This window comes from Acipenser ruthenus, chromosome 5 (assembly GCF_902713425.1).
Source record: "Acipenser ruthenus chromosome 5, fAciRut3.2 maternal haplotype, whole genome shotgun sequence".
In the NCBI taxonomy this organism is placed as follows: domain Eukaryota; kingdom Metazoa; phylum Chordata; class Actinopteri; order Acipenseriformes; family Acipenseridae; genus Acipenser; species Acipenser ruthenus.
This window is the reverse complement of record NC_081193.1, coordinates 87,635,916-87,660,528: the sequence shown is the minus strand read 5'-3', so window position 1 is coordinate 87,660,528 and position 24,613 is coordinate 87,635,916. Positions and strand designations below refer to the sequence as shown.

Here is a 24,613-nt window from a genome sequence, read left to right as displayed (position 1 = left end):
ACATGGATTAACAGTGTGCATGGAGGGGTGAGCATGCAGTCCCTTTCTGTTAAACCCTTTAACGGTGTGCATGGTGGGGTGAGCACACAGTCCCTTTCTGTTAAACCCTTTAATGGTGTGCATGGTGGGGTGAGCACACAGTCCCTTTCTGTTAAACCCTTTAATGGTGTGCATGGTGGGGTGAGCATGCAGTCCCTTTCTGTTAAACCCTTTAATGGTGTGCATGGTGGGGTGAGCATGCAGTCCCTTTCTGTTAAACCCTTTAATGGTGTGCATGGTGGGGTGAGCATGCAGTCCCTTTCTGTTAAACCCTTTAATGGTGTGCATGGTGGGGTGAGCACACAGTCCCTTTCTGTTAAACCCTTTAATGGTGTGCATGGTGGGGTGAGCACACAGTCCCTTTCTGTTAAACCCTTTAATGGTGTGCATGGTGGGGTGAGCACACAGTCCCTTTCTGTTAAACCCTTTAACGGTGTGCATGGTGGGGTGAGCATGCAGTCCCTTTCTGTTAAATGTTAACTCTGTGTAGAAGAGCAAGGCGAGTCGGGGAATGGAAGCAGAGAGACACTCAGCTGGTCCTCCTGACCCTACCCTGAGCTTGGTGTGAGCGATCTCCAGGCTGTCAAAGGAGGTGAGCACATAGTTCGTGTAGGTGTCCACGTCAGGCTCCACACCCAGCTCCTGCATGGCCTTCAGCACCTCCATTGTACCTGGGGAACAGAGAGGGGAGCGTAAAGTACACACAGCTAACAAAGCCAGTCTTATCTAATCTGTATTGCCATCACTTTGCACATGTAACATTTTCCTATATGAAATATGGCCACATTGTTAAAAGTCTATTTGATTCATTTAATTTTTTTAATTATTTTTTTTTTTTTATTAAACAGCATTTTTAACTCTTTTACAGTTAGAACGCTTTCACACACACACGAGTTATGGCGGCTCAGAACCAGCACTGATGAGGCATTTTGGTCTGTGTGAATTGCCTACACCGTCACAGAGCCATCATATTTTATGCCGTCTCTGAACCACTTCACGGTGGTTCAGAGACGGCACTGAACCGTGTCCACTCCTGTGTGAAAGGCTATAATGGCCGTGGATTGAAAGTCAACATACCACGTGACTGTATACTGGATGGGTTGGGTATTTTTATCGCTGGTGTTACACGCTTTCATTTTTTTCAAATGCAATGGCTGATGAAGAACGAGTTAGTAATTGGAGTCTGGAATAAGTTAAGGAATTGTTAACTTTACAGGAGGACGAGGAGGTGAATTCACAAATAGAAGGGACGGTGCGTGAAGCTGTAGTTTATGGGTGAATCGCCGTTGCCATGAAAACGATCTGTTGACGGACAGGTTTTAACGTTGTACTCGCATGATCCCTCTGGCTGTGTGAAAGGGTTATGACGGTATTATACCAGCATGGATTACGCAATTTCGCGTTGTGTGAATGGGTATTTTAAAAATATATATATATATATATATTATATATATATTTTTAACGTCTTGGAGACGGCTCGGTAGCGGCATTTGTGTGTGAAAGGGGCTTTAGAAAAACTTTTTTTTTTTTTTTTTTAAATGAACTCAAAACTCCCAGAAACGTAATTCATTCGTTGTCTGAGTACCAACCATTGCTTTTGATGTGAAGTATCTGAAAGGAACGACTGCTACACTTTCTTCACTATAAAATACATTCCCATTTAAAAAAAATGGAATTCACCTTTACCATAATTGGTGCATGTTTCATATAGGACCTATATGACCTACTGTTTCACATAGGAAAACATGAGACCTGCAAAATAATGGCAATGCATAATAGGGCTATCCAGACTTTAAACACGTCACGGAAAATGATGTGAGAAAATTGCTGTTACACCACAGAGAGTTTCTGTTGTGTGTGCAGCCTCTGTCTGAATACGATTCCCACACTGCCATACATGTGGACGCAAAACAAATCTGAGATTTTTCACTTAATTATATCTTTAGAACCAATAGCTTCTCTCCAGACTTGATTTATTCTTTGTATTCTTCACAAGTAGACATCTCGTTGCTACATATTTAGAACCAGAACGTTGCTACATATTTAGAACCAGAACGTTGTGCACTATTGTATTATGGCAACAACAAATGATTTACAGCAAGACTATATGTTAAGTGCACTTCTTGATTCTTTAGTGTTACTGTGTGCTGTGCTCTACCTTTGAATTTTAAGCATGCCTAATTGTAAACGTAATCCATCTACCCAACGTTATTAATGCCTGTAATTCCCTTGCCTTAATGACAACTTTACACCCTCTGGGCGATGACTCGGCAGAATCTGAGTGCTATTATATTTTATATATATATATATATATATATATATATATATATATATATATATATATATATATATATATATATATATATATATATATATATATATATATATATATATGTGAAAAGTACAATGAAATAAATAGCAGGGCCTGTTCTCTGCAGTGCTACAAACTCAACTTTGAATGTAACTATGAAATGAGGAAAGAAGAGGCATTAGGATGGTTTAGTTCTAGCAGAGACAGGAGCCACAACCTTTGAATTTTTCACCACCTGCTTAACGAAAGCGTGGATAACCTCTGGGCTTTTCATTGGGCATTATGATGAACAGAAATGGAAATATAAATAGAGAGAGCTGCGCAAGTAAGAAATGTGCTTTAAGTAACTTCCCATCAAATACTGTTCTAATTTAAAGTGAAAATGTTCTCAGAAGCTGTGTTTATTTATTTATTTATACATACACGAACGACAGTGCAGAGTCCAAACCTCACCACAGCAGAGAGAACATCGCTATAGCAATGGTACCTTCCTGACTGCCTGCCTGGTGGGAAAGCTTAGCTTAATCCTGGGCACCGAAACATAAAAGCCCCTTCACAACATGGAAAGGGCCTGCTAACTCTCTGCTTGTACAATGTCAGAAGCAATAAAGAGATCTCGCTGCTCAGCAATGACATGTCACAACGCTCCGGGCTGCTAAAACAAAACAGCATATGCTTTTTCAACTTGTCTCCCGTATCTGCTCCTCTTCAAAATGCAAAGTTTCCTTAAAGCCCCCTTCTTTGCCCTGGAGTGCCACCTGCGGAAAAGTGACACGGCTCTCAATATTTAATGCAGTGCACAACGGTGCGAGTAATCTAAAGTGAATTCCCTTTGAGCGCTCGCATCTACATGAAATCAAGTCACTCTCTATCAGTCACACCACCTCCACGGCCTTGCCTCAAACACAGTCCCATTCCCACTCTCCTGTCTGCCCAACCTGACAAAGAAAAGCGTGTGCATCTTTCATGAGATGTTATAGCAGAAAGAATCTGTAACAGTGAAATAAGTTTTTTGCTTTTGTTAAGCAGGTTGCAGAACAAGCAAATGGATGTTAAGGGCAAGACATCCTACAGGAGTTAACCCTCTCCTGCACGCACGCTATAAACCACGAGAGGAAACAGGGTCCCAGTGAATTCCAATTCAAAATCAATTTCAATTCCCTAATCAATTCCAACACATCATTGATCAACCCTAACCCTACATGAGTTAACCCTCCCCTGAGCGCAAGCTGCAAACCACAAGAACAATTAGCAGTATTCTGTACAAATTAGCTTCTCGCAGTGGCAACAAATTGCTTCAATTGAAGTCACTGTTTGTCAGTTAAATTAGCTTCACATGAAAAGCAGTTGAACAATCGCAACAATTATGTCTCTAAAATCTAAATTCCAATTCCAATTCCTTCGAAAGAACTGGGAATTGATTTTAAAAAGGAATTGGAACTGGAATTGAAAAGCAGGAACTGGACCCAAACCTGCTAATCAAGCTCTTTTATAAAAATTAAAAATAAAAAACATTGAACCCTGAATGAAGTGGAGATTGCCTACAACACAAACTGCAGAATCCAGCCAGGGGACCCTCTCAATGGACATTTGGGCCACACCATGAAAAAACCATGAACAAGCAGCACAGTTGGGTTACAGTACAGTCACAATGAATCATGCTATATGAGGGGCTTGTGTAACAAGGCGGAGGCTGGGCACGAACTAGCGACCCCGCAAGCGAGCGTCTGAACCACAATGTAAAAGAACCTCACTCGTCTGCATTGGTGGTATCAGAGCTTTTAACCTCATCTCACTCACAGGGGACAGGATCCGTAATGGCAGCGCATCACACAACACTGCCCGTTACACATCTAATGTAAAGATCATTAAAGATTGTAGAACAGAAGCACATATGGATGAAACGCTCAGTCCAGGCTCCCTACTGCTCTCTGGATGAATGCATAATGCAGGCAGCTCGGAGGAGCAACACTTGAGACGGAAACTAAAATATTCAACTAAAATGAAAAGTGACACAAAATCAAAAGATGTCTGAAAATCAGCACACACGTTTTCACCCCCATGTCTCTGGCAGGGATCAGTACCCATGCATTCTCACAGGGATGAAGGGTTATATTACTGGGAAGGTTGCTCATGCCGTACACGTGATGCAGGGTGGCTGCCCGAGCACTCTCGCGGGTTTACTTGCTGTAGGTGCTCTGCTGTAGCTTTCTCTCTCACTGCTGCCATTTGACAAAGTGCCCCTGTGAACGAGAGATTTCATCTCTGGGGCGTTCTACATTATAAATATTTGACTTCGATAAATTCCGTAAAAGCTTTCCCATAATATCCCCCGGATTTCATGCAACAGTATTTCCCATATCGCTTTGTCCCTCGCAACGCATGACAGGGTAGGAGCGCTAGGGACCAGGGCTTTTGAGAAGGGCTGGCTGGATGCTTCCTGAGAGCGAAGGAGGTTTGGAAATGGAAATCGCATGGGAAAGACATTAGACAGAACACAGCGCTGTCCTCAACAGTTTCTGCTTACAAGTTTTGATTGGCACGTCAGTATTTATCAGCGTCAACCTTGCAGGCATCTTCTCAATCTTATTCTAGACATCGACTCAGTGTGCTACCGCAGAGCTGTAATTCAGCACATGGGCCTTCAGCTGCTGTTTTTTTTACCCTGTACAGTACAGTCTGTTTAAACAGGTACGCTTGGTTAACTTTGGGCAATTTGTACACTTATTCGTCGGGTACTTTTGAGATGTCTTCGACCCAAAAAGAGCTTTATAGATTAGTTTTGTTGTTGCTGGGTGCAGAATCTGCAGCTGCTCCTGCCCAGCCACTAGTAAGCCACAGTGTAAGTGTGACATTTCAAACAGACATTAAACCAGGAGACTGTCCTTAAGATATTCAGTTCAGTGTATCACCAGGATGATCGTGGCCAGAGCATGCAAGGGAGGATAAAGAGCCGATAGTTCAACTCCAAGCTGCATGGTTACTGTAGAGTTTAACACGTTAAACTGCAAGTACTGAAGTATCCAACGTGCTAACAAACCTTGAGAATTCTTCTCTTTCTGGTGCTGCACGAGGAGAGGCCAGAAGTAGTGCGTTCTCACCGGCAGCCCTTCCTCCTTCATCACCTTCATCAGCTCCACCGCCGTCGCTGCGGGAAAAACATTCCGGGTCAGACAGGGATCGACAGCACCGGACAAGTTTAAACTCTGGAGGGTTTACTGGACCATCGCATGCACTGAACAGAATCACTGTATTTCAGGGCATGAATACATAGTGTATACAGGGTTAGAAACTCTCACTAGCCCTGCTGCACCCAGTCCCGGGTTTCAGAACTCCCCTTGTTTAGGTATGTTATTGAAAGTCAGCAGGTGCCAGGAGTTTGAACAATCAGGCCCCTGCTAAATCCGCTCTGAGCCAGTCATGCTTGAATAAGTCTCACCTGTGAGTCTGTAGGTTGCCCATTAGGAGTTGTTCAAGCAGCTATACAACAGGGGTTGCTCAAACTCCTGGCTACTGAATCATTAAAATAATTGACTTATAATTGATTGGAGTTTGGAAACCCTGGACTGTGTGCAGGTTTAGTGTGGGTTTCTAAGCTTGATATAGAATAACTGGACAGGTGGTTCCCAAGATATCAACAGCTGAACCAATAGGGGGAAAAAAAAAAAAAAAAAAAAAAAGTCACTATGACCTACATCCACAGTATGCAAGCTAAATATTGAGAGTTGGAATCTGACCACAGGGCAGTGTTATTAATAACTCTGGTCCTGTGTTTCACAGAGCCTCCTCACCTGTCTTTTTGGCATCCAGGGCGCAGTAGAGGGTGAAGGGCAGGGCCGAGACGTGCAAGCCGCCTTCCTGGAGCTCTCTGCAGAAACGCTTTAACTTCTCCACCGGCTGCAGAGCACAACACAGAGAGAAATGTCTAGACGTCAAGTCTACTGAAACACAGAGACCCAAGGACAGCTGCACACAAGGCTAGGGATCTGGACAGAACAGGGATGGAAATAAGACTCCTATTGCATAGCAGTTTGATCCATTCCTGGTTTTATTATGAGTTTAGTAAAACACAACTGAGCTTGTTTACGATACACTTTTGCTAATCAATCTAGTATAAAATCTGGAATGGGTGCAACTGCTATGCAATAGGAGTTATTTCTATCCCTGAAAGAAGGTTTTAGGACACGGATTTCACTTGTATGTATTCATTTGTGCTTTTACTGAGGGATAGAAACCAAACCAACACCAGGATGAGCAGAGGAACGCCCTGTGCAGTGGCGTCAGTATGAACCCCTCTGGGCTGTGCGGGTCTCCTCACCTTGTCCATGTTGACACAGTGGCGCAGGAAGAAGTTGCCGAGGTCAGGCGTGTCGCCGTTCTGGCTCTCGGGCTGCAATGTGGGGAAGGTCTTGAGCAGCTGGAAGGCTGTGTCCTCCAGCCCCTGCGTGATGAGGCTCAGGCACAGGTTCATCGCGTCTGAGAGACAGACAGGACAATGACATGTTCAGTGACGACACCACAGTGAAGTCTCCAAACCCAATAGCCCAAGTCACAGACTAGCAGAAAGGTTGTGATGCAAAATGTCAACCACACCTTTTGAGCAACGTGTCCCATCAAGATAGGACTGGAGTTTTTTTTGGCCAATAAATAACATCCCGTATACCTCCAGTTGCATCTATTCCTGAAATGATGCTGTGTAAAATTGCCATTTATTTTGTGCGACTTGAAACTAAATGTTTATAATAGGTAGAACCTGGCGATATATACCATAAAATACTATGCAAAAGTTTTATGGACTACTGTACTTAGTACGATATAAAAAATATATAAGGTTTTAAAAACATATATATATTCTATAGGAGGTATGGGTAAAAACAAACAATCATTTTTGTATCTTTGCCTGTAGTTCAGGCGTCATTCATAACCGTCCAGTGCTGCAAGTAGCAGAAGCCAAACACACTTCATGCACGAAAATCCCTTCTGGTAATGTTGCTCCTGAAGTGGATATTGCACATTGGAATCCGAAGTCTCACCAGGAATGTATCCACGGTCGTGTCTCATGCGCTCTGCGATCTCCTGCACATACTGGTGGTGCCCAGACTTGGCCAGGCTGAAGACGATCTGCATCAAGTCCCTGTCCATCAGACTGGCATCTGTCTTCTCAACCTTCTCCAGGGTCTGCCATTGAGAAGTCAAGGAGAAAGGGGGTTCAGAATTAGAACAGTCTATAGACTGGAAACACTGAAGGCTGGACTACACACAGCTCATTCAAGAACATATTACTATCATCATCATCTTCAGGGATCCGAGGAATCCGCTTGCTGCAGAATAACACAGATTTTTCTATGTGGTCAGAGATTCTTTCATTTTACACTTGGGGTGGGACAAAAAACATGCAACGCTTTTTTTGATTGTTATTATTATTTTATAAAAGGATTTCATAGTTTAGTCGCAAGGTCAAAGCGAAGCGTTGTTCTGTTACTCCTATGTGAAAGGTCAGAGAAAAACAATTCGGACCTTGCTTGCACTCCCTATGTTGCAGGTCCTGAAAGATGTCATTCTAATTATATATGGAAATGCATATGTTTTTTGTGCATTATGTAGTAACTTGAATGCTTGAAACCTTAACAGTTTTGTGAAAATCCTCTTTTTTTTTTTAAATCGTACTTTCCTGTTTGTTTTGTGGTATGTGATGGCAGCACTTTCACACAGTGGCCTTGGTCAAAGAAACAAAAAAGCTAGTTTATCAGCCAATCAGCGTCGCCTGTCACTGTTTCCAAGCTCTTGTCACAGCTTCCAAACTATTTCAATGTGCTGTTTTGATGATGTTTTAAAATTACAACATTTTGATGAAAAACACGTTTCTAAAAATACCCTGTTACATTTGTACAAAAATGCTCCAAGCCGAGTACACATTTGTAAAACAGTGCATTTGTAAAATGTACCAATGCTAATTTGAATCCCAGTGCACCACTACAATTTTATTCAGCTAGGCAAGTGTTGTAATTACTAATGTGATTAAATGGTCATATGTTTTGGCCTTAACTGTTTTGAACTTATTTTAAGAATTGTTATGTAATGTATATTTTAAAAAATGGCATCCAATAGTCAGTGCTGTAAGAGTTTTTAAAAAAGTGAACACTCTTTGCTTCATTGTATGTGTTTTGTTTTGTTTTTTTCTATTTCTGCTTTGATTTCCATAAAATATGGCAAACATGTTTGTTCTGGGTTTTTTTTCTCTTCAGATTTTAGTAATGCGATTTAATATATATATCGAAAGCAGCATCAATTACGTGTAAATAAACAATGTCTATTTTTATTTAAATTATAAAAACATGATTACTGTATACTATATAAAATATTTTTAAACTACATGTGAATGTTTTATTCCATTTATATGGATTACCTGTAAAATAACAGGATGTTCAATCAAATACAAACAAGTAGCTATGGTGACATCACCAGTAAATTATGCAAATTAGTACCTTTGGTGATGTGTTCCAAACCTTTGGAAGTTAAAATGTACCTTTCGTTGCAGCTCTGCTCTGCAGAGAGAGAGATTCACCCAGCCATGCAAAAGCACAGAGAGTCACAGCCCATACCCCCAGCCCTGCAGAAGCAGAGTCACAGCCCATACCCCCAGCCCTGCAGAAGCACAGAGAGTCACAGCCCATACCCCCAGCCCTGCAGAAGCACAGAGAGTCACAGCCCATACCCCCAGCCCTGCAGAAGCACAGAGAGTCACAGCCCATACCCCCAGCCCTGCAGAAGCACAGAGAGTCACAGCCCATACCCCCAGCCCTGCAGAAGCACAGAGAGTCACAGCCCATACCCCCAGCCCTGCAGAAGCACAGAGAGTCACAGCCCATACCCCCAGCCCTGCAGAAGCACAGAGAGTCACAGCCCATACCCCCAGCCCTGCAGAAGCAGAGTCACAGCCCATACCCCCAGCCCTGCAAAAGCACAGAGAGTCACAGCCCATACCCCCAGCCCTGCAGAAGCACAGAGAGTCACAGCCCATACCCCCAGCCCTGCAGAAGCACAGAGAGTCACAGCCCATACCTGCTTGATGTTGTCAATGTCTCCCTTTTCAGCGTAGGCATTGAGCAGAGCCAGGTACGTGTCTGGACCAGCCTCGATTCCAGCTCCCTTCATTACTGTGAGGATGTTCTCAGCGCTCTCCATATCACTGGACAGGGGAGACAAACAAAAACATATTGCAAATATCTTGACATTTTGTCTATTTCAGCCTTTGTTTGGAATCCCAGTAACTCACCCAGCTCTGGCATGGCCGGTCACCAGGGAGTTGAACACTGCCTCTGTGATGGGAAGATCTTTGCTCTTCATAAAGCCCAGGATTTTACTGCCAAAAAAGTAGAGTTGTGTTTAATGCTGCAGCTGCATCTGAAGCCAGTCAAAAGTCTCTCTCTTTTTGCATCTATGTATTACTATATACAGGGCGATTCATAAGTCACGCAACAGCGTCAGAGCATTGTGAAAACAGAGGAATGTGGAGATCAATACGCAAAAGAAAAAATGTCTATTAGATACACTGTGATACACAGTTTGTCCACCAGAGGGTCGTGCAATAATGTCAGCACTTAAACAGGATTGAAAACAATGCAAACCAACAATGTTGCATGAATTATGAAAGACTTATACAGTGTGGTTAAAGTCAGCAATTTTTTCCTACCTGGCACCGTCGATGTCCCCCTCATTGCAGTATGCAGCAATTAACCTTTGATAGGTTACCTATGGGAAACAAACACAGCGCTCACACAAAATAATACAGTATTTATTGTGTGTTAACACCAGGAATTAAAATGTGACTCCCACTGCATCGCAGTTTGTGCCATTCCAAGTTTTACAGTGATCTGAATTAGACGGTTCATCAAATTAAAGTTAATTAACAAATAAGCAGAATTACCTGCTAGACGTATCTGCATTACAATATAATATACTTACTCAATGTAATATACTTACTCAATATAATATACTTACTCAATATAATATACTTACTCAATATAATATACTTACTCTGTTGGGTTGCACGTTTGCCGTCTCCATTTTTGCGAGAAACTCTGTCGGGGAGAACTTGAACTCATTCTGCAGGTAGACCTTGAGCAAGGCGTTGTAATGACTGGCATCATACACAGCGCCTGCAAAGAGGAGAGAAGACACTGCTGCACTACCTACTGTCATCAATCAGCGTCCCTGTTTTAACATGTCATTTAGCTTAAACTATCCTACAAGTAGTACCGGGACATAACAAGGATGCTGCCTCCAGATTGTCAGACAAACCCCATAACCCAGTTTACCAGAATTATTTCAGGTCAATAATTAAATATGTTAATTCACTCCTGCCCTGCTTCCTGGCATTTGCTCCAGGAATCATCATTTTAGAGCTCAACATCAAGAAAAACCAAGGCAATTTTTTTTACTTAAAATAAATGTTGTTGAGCATCATAGGCTCACATTACAATGAATATCAACGCTAAACACTGAATAACCCAGTAACCAGTACCCAGTTCCAGCAGCTTTCCCCAAATGCGGTGTGCCAGCTCAGTGCGCTCGGACAGGTGAATCTCCGGGAGCAGAGAGCCACAGCTCCGCAGCAGTAGCAGAGCCTGGTTTCCACTGGGATATCCTGGGGAGGGGAGGAACAACAGCCTTTACTTGGGACACCATTCACTGCAAGCATGCTTATATCAGCAATTGTGCTCATGCCAAAGACAACCAACTTCTGCCAACATTACACCATCTTATGACAAAGTGAATTGTATATTTATTAAAAGATTCCGGGTGGGATAATCAGAGGTAAAATGTACTAGGTATGTTCCCAGAGATATGATATCCCATTTCCATTCATAACAATCAGCATTTACTCATGTAAAACTGCACGGTGAGAATTTCAGTATCACTCTATTGTCTGCACATTCAGAATGCTTGGTCTCTCTGATTTCGATCCAGGGTGGTCAATGTGTGAGGAGCAGTCCTGGCGCACCTGTGCGGCACATATCGTGGAAGATCTTGAGCAGCTGGGTCTTGGTGATGCGCCCGGTCCTCCGCACGGAGCTGTCCAGCTTGTTGAGAGCCCAGTCAAACTGCTCCGCCTGGCGGGACCGCACAGCCGAGCTGCTCTCATCCCGAGACGCCCCCTTCTCCTGCGCGGCGATGGTCAACAGACGCACACCGCCGCTGCCACTCACACACCTGGGCAAGCAAGAACCAACAAAGTGAGGGGGAGACAGGGCTGGACAGTGGACAAACAGGGGGAGAGAGCATGGTCTTTAGCTATGAGCATTTAACTGTATTTATTTCACTGCCAGATTAATCATTATAATACAAGATTTTTTGATAGCCCATGTTTATTCCAAAATAGATCCTCTTCTGGTCTTAGGCTGAGAAGCTTAGTCTCCTGATGTGATACAGGTCAGTGTAAAACAACAGAAGCTGTTTCTGCATCTCACTGTCACCTTGACCTTCCTTGACCTTTGCATCCCAAAACTGCAACAGGGGACAGTGAAGGGGCTAGATAGACTGCAATGCACAGCACACAACTAGTTACTTCTGTGCAATCAATGTGTGTGTCCACTGCACAATGGGGAAATTACAACAACAACAACAAAAAAAAAAAAAGAAGCTGGACATGGCTGGGAATTACAAAGACGCACACATATATGACTGCTACCCTTGTTTGCTTTTAATAATGTTACATATACACTCCTGATATCACACGGGTTACATACCGCGCATAGTGTGTTGCAGGGGGATACTGTATATATACCATCTGATGATTATCCACATGCATTTTGAATATTTATAGTGTCTTCCTCAGTCAACGTTAATAGGAGGCTAAAGTACTATACAGTACAATGTTCAAATCAGAGAAACCTGCTTAAAATTTCTGAATGAAACCAATACCTTGAGCACAGGGACGTTCTAGACGAGTTACACAACTTTGCAAGGGTTTCTATGTAACCTAAATATTTTAATCAGAGGTAGACATCTTGCTGGGCCCTGTGATGTAACTAGATCATCATACAACACACAAAAATAAAACCTGCTTTTATAATAAAAATTAAATGCTGTACCGACATCATAAACTGCACACAATCTGTAAAACGTAGCAGTCTGGTATTAATTATACAATACAGAGACATTGCACGCTGGGGTACCCCCAATGACAACTGCGCAATCCAGCATGGCTTGATGCTGTACAGGACAGGTACCTGTTTATACCGGTTCCGATAAGGACACGGCCGGGACATCCTCCGATCCCTCTGCCACTAAAAGTCCGGGTACCGAGCCTGCAGAGCGGGCCGCCAAAGACAGTCGCATCGACGACCTGGAGCAAAAACGGGGAAGAAAATTTCAAGAGCCGGGCCGACCTCAAGAGCGCAGCCATGTTTAACCTGTGCAGCTTGGAAAGTAGAAGGACATGCGTACCACGTGACAGGGTCAAAGTACTCTCCGCAAAGTCACAGACTCGACACCAGACAAGGGGAGGAGGGGTGGTCTGAACTCAACTTTGGTAAAACGTGCAAAAGAACAAGTTAAATATATTGTTTTCATTAAATGTGTATTTCAGAATATATAAACACGTTTGTGTGTATTTGCGTTTAATTGGAAATAAAATAGGTTGTTTATTTTATTGCTACTTTTAGCGGAACCCCCCTATAGTGTTTAACAGTCACCTTACCCATAATACTAGGACGACTGCATACTTGCACGGAGTTTTCTCTCACGTACAATGTGCAGTGGCCTGTGCCCGGTTGCATAAAACACCGTAAGTATTTCTCTTGAGTTGTCGACGTAAGGAAACTTTTCCCTTACCACTACTGTACAATGCATTAGTAAGACCTCATCTAGAATATTGTGTTCAGTTCTGGTCACCTTGTTACAAAAAGGATATTGCTGCTCTAGAAAGAGTGCAAAGAAGAGCAACCAGAATTATCCCGGGTTTAAAAGGCATGTCGTATGCAGACAGGCTAAAAGAATTGAATCTATTCAGTCTTGAACAAAGAAGACTACGCGGTGATCTGATTCAAACATGCAAAATCCTAAAAGGTATTGACAATGTCGACCCAGGGAACTTTTTCGACCTGAAAAAAGAAACAAGGACCAGGGGTCACAAATGGAGATTAGGTAAAGAGGCATTCAGAACAGAAAATAGGAGGAACTTTTTACACAGAGAATTGTGAGGGTCTGGAACCAACTCCCCAGTAATGTTGTTGAAGCTGACACCCTGGGATCCTTCAAGAAGCTGCTTGATGAGATTCTGGGATCAATAAGCTACTAACAACCAAACAAGCAAGATGGGCTGAATGGCCGCCTCTCATTTGTAAACTTTCTTATGTTCTTATGTTCTTAACCCTTCGACATAACGCATTGGAAACCTTGTGTACAATCCGGCTAACTGTAGATCTGTGTATATGAAAAATACATCCAACAACTGCTTGGAAACTGCCATTCGCAAAAAATCGAAGTGCTACAGGTATCTGTAAAACAGGGAGCAATGAGTGATTCCGGCTTGTTTGTGGTTGTAAATCTCTTTCCAGCATCGCAGATATTTGAAATACCGAATGTCTGTCAAACAGGGAGGTTTTTTTATCAGTTGCTCATCATTCATTGTATCCAAATGATGTTCTCTGCCTCTGAAAACCCTTCTGTGAAGCATGGCTTCAATTTCATCTTCAGTTTCTAAAGGCTTCAAAGGATTTTAGTAATAGTCTTTAAAGATTTGAGGGACCTCAACTGGACCTTTAAGTTTTTTTACTTAAATTTCCCCTTAAGTCGTTTTTTGCAACTGCTGACTACTTCAGGGAAATACTTAAGTATAAATACTAAGGTCTACTTAAGTATAAATACTAAGGTCTACTTAAGTAGAACTCCTTACCTTCCCACTAAGGGATTTCACTGAAGTTGTTTTGTGCAACACACTTAAACTTAAGTAACAGTTAAGGCAAAAACTAAGGAGACAATTCACTAAAGCTGTTTTATACAACCGGACACTGGCACATATCTAAAATCAATCAATCAATCACTCAATCTTTATTTTATATAGCGGCTTTCATAGTGGACCACCATCACAAAGCGCTTTACAAGATGCAGTAACAACAAGAAAATCCATAATACTTTAAATACAGAGAAATGCATAATACATGCTATACAGGGGGGAAAAAATGATGTCAGCTCATTTGCAGCCCGTGTGTTATCAATGTAATGGTGTAAATTGTGAACTCTTTTTATTGAATAGATAAATAATCAGAACTCTGTATCGGAATTTGTACGTATTAATTTACTTAACAGTTTATTATTTTATTTATTTATTTTTTAAAAAGGGCGTTATTAATTTATTTAGTCTGCGGTACACTAGAACAGTGGTTCTCAAACTGGGGGGTGCGGACTGTGTCCTGCGAGGGGGGGGGGGGGGGGGGGGGCATTAGAAGGTTCAGGATTTTTCATTTTTTTCATTTTTATTTATTTAGTTGTTTATTTTTTTAATTACTGCACACATCTTAACCTAGGCTGAGCAGATACTTTATTTGAGCTTCATTGGCTATTTTGATTGGATCGTCAATAATACTTCCACCAATCAAAGGGTTGCATACAGTACTCGTAGCGATCCCGCTCGCTGTCAGACTGGTATACAAAGTTAAAGAAGCGCTGGACAATATAAATTATTTGTCAGGTAACTAAGTGGATATGACAATGGCAGTGATGAAGCCAATTTGCTTGAAAACATTAAAAGTAGACCGGACATTTCCATCAATGGATTTAAAAAATGTGGAACTGATGATGCGGTCAGAAACTGCTACTGGAGTAGGATTGTTCTTTTTTATGTTAAGCATTTTGTGTTCAATCTGCAGCCCACAGCAGTTTTCCCTGATTCCTGAGGATGGAGCTCTGATTCCAGTAAAGTTCTGCTCTAGTAGTCTGGGTGCCTACCCTGTACACGCTGATCTGCTATGGATATGATTTCTGATTATATTGCTGGTGCTGTCACATGACAGCCTTGTTTAACCCAGCTTTGATGGGCATGGCAGCTCCTCGACTCACCTACAAATAGGATCGACATGTGCATATCGTGCGGGACTTTTGAGCAAACTCATATTCTTTTTTTTTTTTTTTAATCAATAAATCTGATCGAATCAAATTCACTTAAACCAAATATATAGAATGAGTATCGAACAAGGTCATTATTTCAGTTTGAAGAAATGTTTTCAAATATGTTTTTTAATGTTTTTTTTTCTTTTTTAAACCAGTTGGCTTCCTCAATTGGGCAAACCACAGACAATTTGCAGCTTGTAGTTGCAGTTGTAGTTTGGCTGGTTCATGCATAGTTATAGTTTGGCTGGTTCATGCATGTCAATTTGCTGCTTGTAGTTTGGCTGGTTCATGCATGTCAGTTTGCAGCTTGTAGTTTGGCTGGTTCATGCATGTCAATTTGCAGCTTGTAGTTTGGCTGGTTCATGCATGTCAATTTGCAGCTTGTAGTTTGGCTGGTTCATGCATGTCAATTTGCAGCTTGTAGTTTGGCTGGTTCATGCATGTTAATTTGCAGCTTGTAGTTTGGCTGGTTCAAGCATGTCAATTTGCAGCTTGTAGTTGCAGTTCTAATTTGGCTGGTTCATGCATGTCAATTTGCAGCTTGTAGTTTGGCTGGTTCATGCATGTCAATTTGCAGCTTGTAGTTTGGCTGGTTCAAGCATGTCAATTTGCAGCTTGTAGCTTTGCTGGTTCATGCATGTTAATTTGCAGCTTGTAGTTTGGATGGTTCAAGCATGTCAATTTGCAGCTTGTAGTTTGGCTGGTTCATGCATGTCACTTTGCTGCTTGTAGTTTGGCTGGTTCATGCATGTCAATTTGCAGCTTGTAGTTTGGCTGGTTCAAGCATGTCAATTTGCAGCTTGTAGTTGCAGTTCTAATTTGGCTGGTTATGCATGTCAATTTGCAGCTTGTAGTTTGGCTGGTTCATGCATGTCAATTTGCAGCTTGTAGTTTGGCTGGTTCATGCATGTCAATTTGCAGCTTGTAGTTGCAGTTATAGTTTGGCTGGTTCATGCATAGTTGTAGTTTGGCTGGTTCATGCATAGTTGTAGTTTGTCTGGTTCATGCATGTCAATTTGCAGCTTGTAGTTTGGCTGGTTCATGCATGTCAATTTGTCATTTGTAGTTGCAGTTTGGCTGGTTTTTATTTTCCGCATTTGTTTTCTTTATATTAATATAATGAAGGTCAAGGATGAGACATTTGGTAGATTTTTGTTTTTGAGTGTGTGAGTTAAGTGTGTACCAACACAGCCATGGCCCAGCTAAACATGTTATGAATTGGTTCTTTGGTTGAGTATGTGTTGAACAGAAGAGCTATATTTGCTGAAAGAATCAGGCACTTCTCGAGAAGGGACCGCGGTTTCCAAAAGGACATGTCAGCTGAAAGAAGTATGTTGTAGAAATAATCTTCAGAGGGATCAATAATTAAATAGCACCAAGGTACGCCGCCAATAAAATGCTTTTTTTTTTTTGCTGAATGAACATATGAGCAGCTGCTATATTTTTCCGCTTTATGGTTACGGTTTTTATGATATTTTCACTTATTTATTATTTTCCCTTGCTAGTACTTTTGTACGAATTCACCAGCTGAGCGTTATGCATGCTCAGTGTGGGAAGTCGCACTGTTAATGTACGGTACGGAGAGAGAGATTTATTATTTCTACATCATGCTGGGTCCAGTAATGGTTGGGTATAGCACTAACAGCAGTGAGCCCATGAGTCCAGCATGGGCCAGAAAAGGTGCAAGATTAGAACAGTGTGTTGTGTCCACTGAGATCCTGCCTTGTCCTGACAGCAGCGCAGCTTCAGTTCGTGGTGTATCTCTCAACACAGAGATGTGTGAAGACTACAAAGTGGAAAGTGTTTCCCGAAGGGTCGCCAGTGTCTGTCTACATCAGGAAGAAGTGCCATTCAGACATGAATTCCCATACTTAGTGTGTGTGTGGTTCAAGGGGTACTGTTTCAGCACACACACCTCTCGCAGTAAGCCTTGCAGGGTGAGTTATACAGTAGGGAGGTGCCCAAGTTGCTTATTTTCACTGTGCATTCCGCAGGGAGCGTTGCAAATACACTTACAAAAGTCTGTTTTTTTTAGTATAGGAAATAGCACTACATTCCAGGTAAGGCTTTCTATAAACGATGTACTTGGCAGCTGTACTGCACACACAACACTAGCCTAAGTGGTGTCTTGTCTCTGAGGTAGCTGGCAGCCAGGCGTCCTGTAAGCCCCTCTCTTCCTGTCCCCGTTCCAGGAGCCGCACTGTTCGCATGGTTTTACTCTGGAGACACAGTTTAATCGGCTCTGCTTGTTTCTGCCAGCCTCGCGAGAGGCATTGTTTCAGGCCCTCAGTCAGCTTCCTAAATGTAAGATCTCATAACAGCATCCCATACCACCTGTGGGAGCGAGATAGGGTGCTTCAGAAACCAGACCTGCTCCTGTTTATACTGGTTTACTGGTCAACCCTGTAACCCAGCAGGACATTAATAATGTTAAATATTGATTTCCTTTGTTTAAAACACTTCCCCAGATGAAGTCCTCGGAGGCTCAGATACTCGGTGACACCTTGAGGGGAACACAGAGCTGCATCAGACAGCGGTGACATCACACGTCAGTCTGTGATCTGGGCCTGCACTGAAGCCTAATGTGCACAGCACTGGTTTAATGTGAATATAGAGCTGTGAAAGCAGAAAGGACATAACTTAATCTATTTCACAGTGCAACCGCTGTTCCTTCTACAGGATTTATATATAGAATAAGTTCCTATAATCTAATGCAAGATCTGCTGGATGTGTATCATCCAGCTTCTGGGTGAAGGAGCATGCACACTGGAGCGTGGGTACAAATATATACACAAGGGCATACATGTTTGTGGGGTTTGTGTGCCTATGAGCATCATCATAGTTCAATCATGCATACTGTATGCATGCATTTTTGCATCCAAAGTAGGCGAGCAGGAGAATGTGTTTATTCAGTCCCTTTTCAATGAGATGCGAGATGGCATACGTTCTGATAAGTTCTGTGATAGCCCTGCAGTGTTGTATAGAAATCGTCTGTGTCTGTTTTTTTACAAGGGATGAAGCCTTGAAGTAAGTTTCCAGACCCCTGTTTTAAAGCTGCTCACACTCTAATCACCTCAGTATTAGGTTTTGCTGTCAATAACATTTACATTTAGAGCCTCATTGCGAAGACAGAGACATTTTTTGCCCGATTTTCTTTTCTGGAAATAAAATAATTGTAACGTTATAAAATGTGCATATAATTATACAATGAGCATTGAATACTGTTTCTTTCTATTTTTAATTTATATTGTGGGCAAATTGCTTTAAAAGGACATCCTTATTGTCATATAAATCTCTGCATGCACCATATACAGAACATCCTTGCTTGCCCTTCATTATAACTAACCTTTGACTAGTTAAAACAAATCTGGAGCCTGGACCCCGAATTAAAAAAAACTAAAAAAGATAATATAAACACACACTGTCAACATCCTGGTCTGGGCGCACGGGATGCCACCTTCGCAGTGAAGTCAACTGTTTTGTCTTAATAAAAAGCTTGCGCTGGTAACAATGCCTCTGAAACGAAAATCATTTTATGTTGCAACAAAGCTGGAAACTATAATGTAAAACATATAAGAAACAACTTCTTACTACTCATAAGCCACTCAAATAAATGTCTGGGTTTCGGGTTTACTGCCTGAAGAAATCGTACTTATGTCGTTAAAATAACTTTGAGAATCTAGCCCAAAGTCTCAATAAAACATCCATTAAGTTGAATACAGAGACTACATATGATATAGATCTGCCACTTGCACCAAACACAACACTTCATTCACTTCAGCACAGTTCAATGTAAAAGTTGACTTGACTTCTGTCTGCATGCCTTATTAACTGCATGGATAAATGTGTCCCAATGACAGTTCAAGGATAGACCAGGGACTAAGCATCCGGTTTGGAGTCTTACTGCATTCCTTTAAAGAATGTATCATTACCGACTGGTTTAACCTCTCCAGGTTTCCAGCTGTTGTTTTATTTAGCTGCTTTTTCTGACTGCACAGCTCACAGCAGTGATTCCCCCTGTGGCATGCATGAGCTGTGCTTCCATTTGCATCCAGAAAACATTACTGCTCAATCTTGCCCCGGGAGTCTGGAGGGATCGAAGGTCTTGGGAGAGCGTGAAATGTGCTTTTTACTTGTCTGTTTTAACAGTGTGGCCTGAGCCGCTGGCATTTTGGAAAAGTGCTGGTCTTTAGCAGCCCGCGGCTCGGATGCTGTCAGTGTTCTCGTGGGGTGATCCTCTGCTCCCCTTGCGCCCCAGCAATCTCTGACAAGCAAGTGCTTTTCTCTGGCTCTCCTTCCAGAGCTGCCCTGGTCACCAGTCTCTCCGCACTCTGCAAAAGCACTGAACACCGACAAGGCTTTTATTTATAACCATGCGCACAAAGTAGGTGAGTCGTGTTTTTGCCATTCTTTTTGCAGCCTTTGAGAGGTACTTTTAGTGCTTTTGACGGCTTGCAAATCCCAAACAGGTGATGATCTTCTATTCAAACATTTAACGAGAGAGCCGCAGATTATCTACAGTGTTTGAAATGTTTGCATGAATGAACCTAAAAAAAAGCAATGAAAAAAGAGATTCTCTGAACAATAAAATATATATATATATTTATTTATAAGTATTTGCTTTCATGACTCAATAAACTTTATTTGGTTCTTTTCAAAAGCCATTACATGGGTAGCAGCATCATCCTTTCCACTGATGGGCCGAATGACCTCCTCTCCTTCCTAAAATGTCATATGTTATTGGTTAAAAAGTATTCTTAAGCCCCTTTCTCAAAGGCATGCACTTACCGGGTCAGGACCTGGTGTCATGTAGTCGGCAATGCGATTTCACACTGTCCATCCGCTCTGGAGTTCCTGGGTGTAGAAGAGGAAGCTGGCTTGGTTGTGGGATTGAAGGACGCCCACTGAACCTTCAGTTCTCCTGAGCTGTGTGGGAAATTGCTGCATGAGGAAGCATAATTGACCATTAAAAATTGGGGAGAAAATCAGAGGTAAAATAACTGGGCGCGCTAAATAAAAAAAATGTAAAAAGTAATCTTAGTGTAGGAATTGGTGAGTGAGCGTTGTGGGGGGAATAACAAGGTGAAACAAAGACACTCCGCACTCTGTTGTTCTTGTTCACACCAGTAACCTGCTAGAGCACGTGTGCCCATGTGTCACCATTCAAAGCTGGCCCTGCTCCTCTGTGCTCTCAATGGACCACTCTTTAGAACAACACAAGCTTGTTTCCTGACAAGTCACAGCTGAGGTGCAGGATGCAGTGACCCCCGGACCATGGGTGCTAAAACATCCACTCCTCTCTTTCTTAACACTTTCAGTCCATGGGTTACACCGAAGACAGGTTGCACGTTGCACTGTGTGCTAAAAGCACAAAGAACATGTGCTGTACAGGTAGGGATGTGTGATGAGTAAATGATGATGCAAGTCCATTCATTGTGAGCATGGGGAAACACAGGGAGGAAGCATGCTGAAAGTAAAGTACTGTTTAACAACCCTGTGACGGAGTGAAAGCAAAAGAGAAACGCACTCCATCACTACGATCGTACGTCGTTGTATAACAAAAGGACATTATCCTAAAGGAAAGCATGCACTTCATATGGTGTGAAGCAATCCTTCCTTAGAATCGTTATTAATTTAAGGAGAATGTCTGATGTAATGGGCAGGTGTTTTGTGACGGCTCCATTTTTTGGACACCTCGGAGAAGAAGTTTAATAGACAGTTGACTGGAGAGGTGGGCATGGAGATCTGATGTGGAATTGTATCGCCAAAAGAAATGGTTCGCAGACATGTGGTGATGATTTATAGGAGGCTTTGGTTGATGGAGCTATAGAATTGGCCATGTAAGATCTTGCTGAGTTGAGAAGCTGGGAATTCAGTCCAGAATGAGGTCCTGTTACAGGGAGGACCCTGTCGCTGGTTCAGCTGCACTGCTGCTTTGGTAAACAGGAAGGCTTACTTTGAGCTGATTGGGAGGTCCTGATTGGCTGGGGGGGGCGTGCCCAGGGAGCTTACTCCTGTTTAAGAAGGCAGCTCGAGGCGACTGCAATGCCATAGCTACACAGGCAGGTACTGAATGAAAACTTGTTTGTTGACATCCAGGAGGAGAGCATCCACTCTATTGAGAGAAAACTACACGAAACTCCAAGACAGTGCTCTTGAAGGCATTGCCTTCAACTGAGGCCATCTGAAAAGTCTGGAGTCGCCGTGAGGATGCCGGGACGCCGGGAGCCCAGAAGAAGGTCAGTTTAGGGGATTTAATCCCAAACTAAGTACAGTGAGGGTTAGTAATATAGTAGGTTCCTGGAGCGGGACGTTCCTTTTAGTGGGACTAGTGCTCACCATTTGTGTGCAAAATATTTATATTTATCGGGCCTGTGTTTATTAAATCTGCACGCCTGTGCGACGTGTCAATACCTACTGCTCTGTCTGATTCAGTATTATTCAGTGATGACCCACGTATGTAACATCGCCCTGTTATAGGTCCTGAAATTGGGGAGCGGGGAGGCTGTGAGGATCGGCTGATGGGACCAATTGATGGAATTTCTGAAACTGAAACCAAGAGAGAGCGTCAGCTACAGGATTGAGAAGACCAGACACATGAGCTGCTTTAAAGAGAAAGTTACTGTTAATAGATAACCAAGTGAGGTGGCGGAGCAAGCTATTCCTGAGTGCTGTTATGGATCGTCCGTTATTGATAATGGATACAGTACATTGGTTGTCACAGTGGAAGATGATGGAATTTCTTGACCATCAGTGGCCCAAGATGGAAGCAGCTGAGACTATAGGATAGAGCTCATGTAGAGCAGAGGAACGTTGTTGAGGAGGGAGATCCCGGATTGGAGCTGGCCAGGCTGCTGAAAACCAGGAAAAGTTGAACACGCCCCCAAATCCTAATGATGATGCGTCTGTGTACAGATGGAGCGCAACTGATGAGATCATTGTTATTTTAAGATGATTTAGACGATTTGAAATGCCTCTTATTTGGAATGCTCTTTGATCCGATTCGAGAGCTTCGCCTTGCAGGAGTTGTTATTAAAGGGGAGATGCGAGAGCTGAAACCTAACGCTGGTAAGCGAGCTCCTGCGCTGCATTGACAGAAGTGGCAGGTGAAACACAGCGATGCAATCCAGTTGACGGGAATCTGGAGGTTCCAGGGAGCTTTGAGCTGTGAGAGCCTAACCCTATCGCTGGTAAGCGAGCTCCTGCATTGACAGAAGTGGAAGGTGAAGCAGAGCGATGCGATCCGGTTGACGGGAGTCTGGAGGTTCCAGGGAGCTTTGAGCTGTGAGAGCCTAACCCTATCGCTGGTAAGCGAGCTCCTGCATTGATAGAAGTGGAAGGTGAAGCATCCGGTAAAGGCTCTCTGCATGTGCCCTATAGCCTGGAGGTCGAACACCCCATTGTTTCTGTAGTTTTGATTTGTTGTGCATCTGTTGTGCATCTGTTGTGCATCTGAAATCAAACCACTGGAACTCAACATCTTGGAAAAACAGACAAATTAGTGATTGTCTAATTTAATTGATGATTTTAATAGCCACACATGCAATTCATTTAAAATAGTGAGAAAAGGAACACATAGCCACAAATGGCAAGACTTTTTAAAAGTTGTTTAAGATGCCTAGTTAAAGTAAAAAAGTGGTCTAATATTTTCACTGTTTCACTGATTATTGACTGGAAATTGAAATTCTCACACCCAGAGGTTTTCATGCAGGTAGGTACTGTATATAAAGGATACAAATGACAACTCTTGAGTTGTTCTAATAAATTTGCGCACTGCTGTATATAGCAAACGGAAAAGTTCAGTTAGCAGAAACATATTCAGATTGTCCCTGTTGGTTTGAGCTGGGATGAAGGTACTGGTCTTGACAGACAGTGTTTTTTCAGGCACCTACATGAAGACCTGCCAAGTTTCCCCTGAACTAAATGGACCTGCGAGAAACCTTGCACACCTCAGCCTGTACAGCGTGGTGTGGCAGCTGTCAGCCTGCAGCACTGGCGAAGTTAAACAGGCCTCAAGCACACAGCGCCAGTAATGCAGGGCGACCTCGACGCTCGCCATCTTCCAGAGCAGAGAGACACTCAGCTGCTGTGGGGAAGTGGTTCTAACAGCATGCCACACTGTTCACATCACTTTGTATTAGCTGGCACCGTCCATCACACAAGGGAGCACGTCTCCCTTGTCTTTTCTGGTTGGCCTTTCAAAGGGAGAATGCTGCCGTTGTTTTCATGTCCCGTTCTGAGACGTTACAACACCCAACATGCTCACTGGTGGCAGGATGCTTTTATTAACCTTTCATTTCCAGCTGCTGCGCTGCGTTTAAACATGACAGAACCAGTTAGGATTTCTGAGGTTTCTCAGGAATCAGGTGTACAACCCAGGCAGGGTTTGTCTTGGAAATGTGTGGCGAAGAAATTTCTGTTTGTAATTCATCTTTTTATTTGATTCCTTTTCTCAAGGAAGTGTGTGTTTAAGAAATAAACTGGATCTAATTGTATATTTCTGAGGGCATGGCTATTTCTGTTTGTTTGAATTTATATTGAACTTTCTCAGTTCTAAAGATTTGAGTACCAACACTTGAGTACCAACACTTGTTTGCCCAAAAAATAGCTTTGCATTGATACAGGAATTGTTCTGAAACAATTCTGAAATTCTGAAACTGAATTGTTCAGAATTTTAAAAGGTAAATAATCTACCTTCAATTAATATGAGTACCAGCACTGATCATGAGGTCATGTTGTTCAATAACTTGTGATGTCACTTCCTTTTTGATTGTTGATGTCTGTACACAGGTTCTAGCGGAGGGGCAGCAGTGTGGAGTAGTGTTTAGGGCTCTGGACTCTTGACCGGAGGGTCGTGGGTTCAATCCCAGGTGGGGGACACTGCTGCTGTACCCTTGAGCAAGGTACTTTACCTAGATTGCTCCAGTAAAAAAAAAAAACAACTGTATAAATGGGTAATTGTATGTAAAAATAATGTGATATCTGTATAATGTGATATCTTGTAACAATTGTAAGTCGCCCTGGATAAGGGCGTCTGCTAAGAAATAAATAATAATAATATTATGAGTCTCATTAAGACTAGCTTCCTCTTCAGCGAGGTCCAGCGCTAGCCCTCCTTGTGAGCCCCATTTTGAAGGGCCTGCCCTTGCT

General features: G+C 42.6%; 1 protein-coding gene and 1 long non-coding RNA gene across 2 annotated transcripts in view; one reads left to right on the top strand and one right to left on the bottom strand.

Moving 5' to 3' along the window:
• Window positions 1–12,797, bottom strand: part of lrpprc (leucine-rich pentatricopeptide repeat containing) — a 77,921-nt gene extending 65,124 nt beyond the window's left edge. Inside the window, exons 1-12 of the mRNA XM_059024720.1 lie at window positions 12,583–12,797; window positions 11,355–11,563; window positions 10,875–10,997; window positions 10,388–10,509; window positions 10,044–10,102; window positions 9,627–9,713; window positions 9,413–9,539; window positions 7,384–7,528; window positions 6,669–6,826; window positions 6,142–6,247; window positions 5,391–5,498; window positions 592–710 (exon numbers count right to left, since the gene is read on the bottom strand). Coding sequence (XP_058880703.1) covers window positions 592–710; window positions 5,391–5,498; window positions 6,142–6,247; window positions 6,669–6,826; window positions 7,384–7,528; window positions 9,413–9,539; window positions 9,627–9,713; window positions 10,044–10,102; window positions 10,388–10,509; window positions 10,875–10,997; window positions 11,355–11,563; window positions 12,583–12,758 — 1,539 coding nt within the window. The 5' untranslated portion in view covers window positions 12,759–12,797. The remainder of the gene's footprint in view (window positions 1–591; window positions 711–5,390; window positions 5,499–6,141; window positions 6,248–6,668; window positions 6,827–7,383; window positions 7,529–9,412; window positions 9,540–9,626; window positions 9,714–10,043; window positions 10,103–10,387; window positions 10,510–10,874; window positions 10,998–11,354; window positions 11,564–12,582) is intronic.
• Window positions 12,798–13,091: 294 nt separating this feature from the next.
• On the top strand, window positions 13,092–23,958 carry LOC131737186 (uncharacterized). The gene is made up of 4 exons (XR_009328774.1): window positions 13,092–13,139; window positions 21,563–21,702; window positions 21,944–22,770; window positions 23,348–23,958. It is a non-coding gene; the product is annotated as an uncharacterized LOC131737186 (long non-coding RNA).
• Window positions 23,959–24,613: the final 655 nt, after the last annotated feature.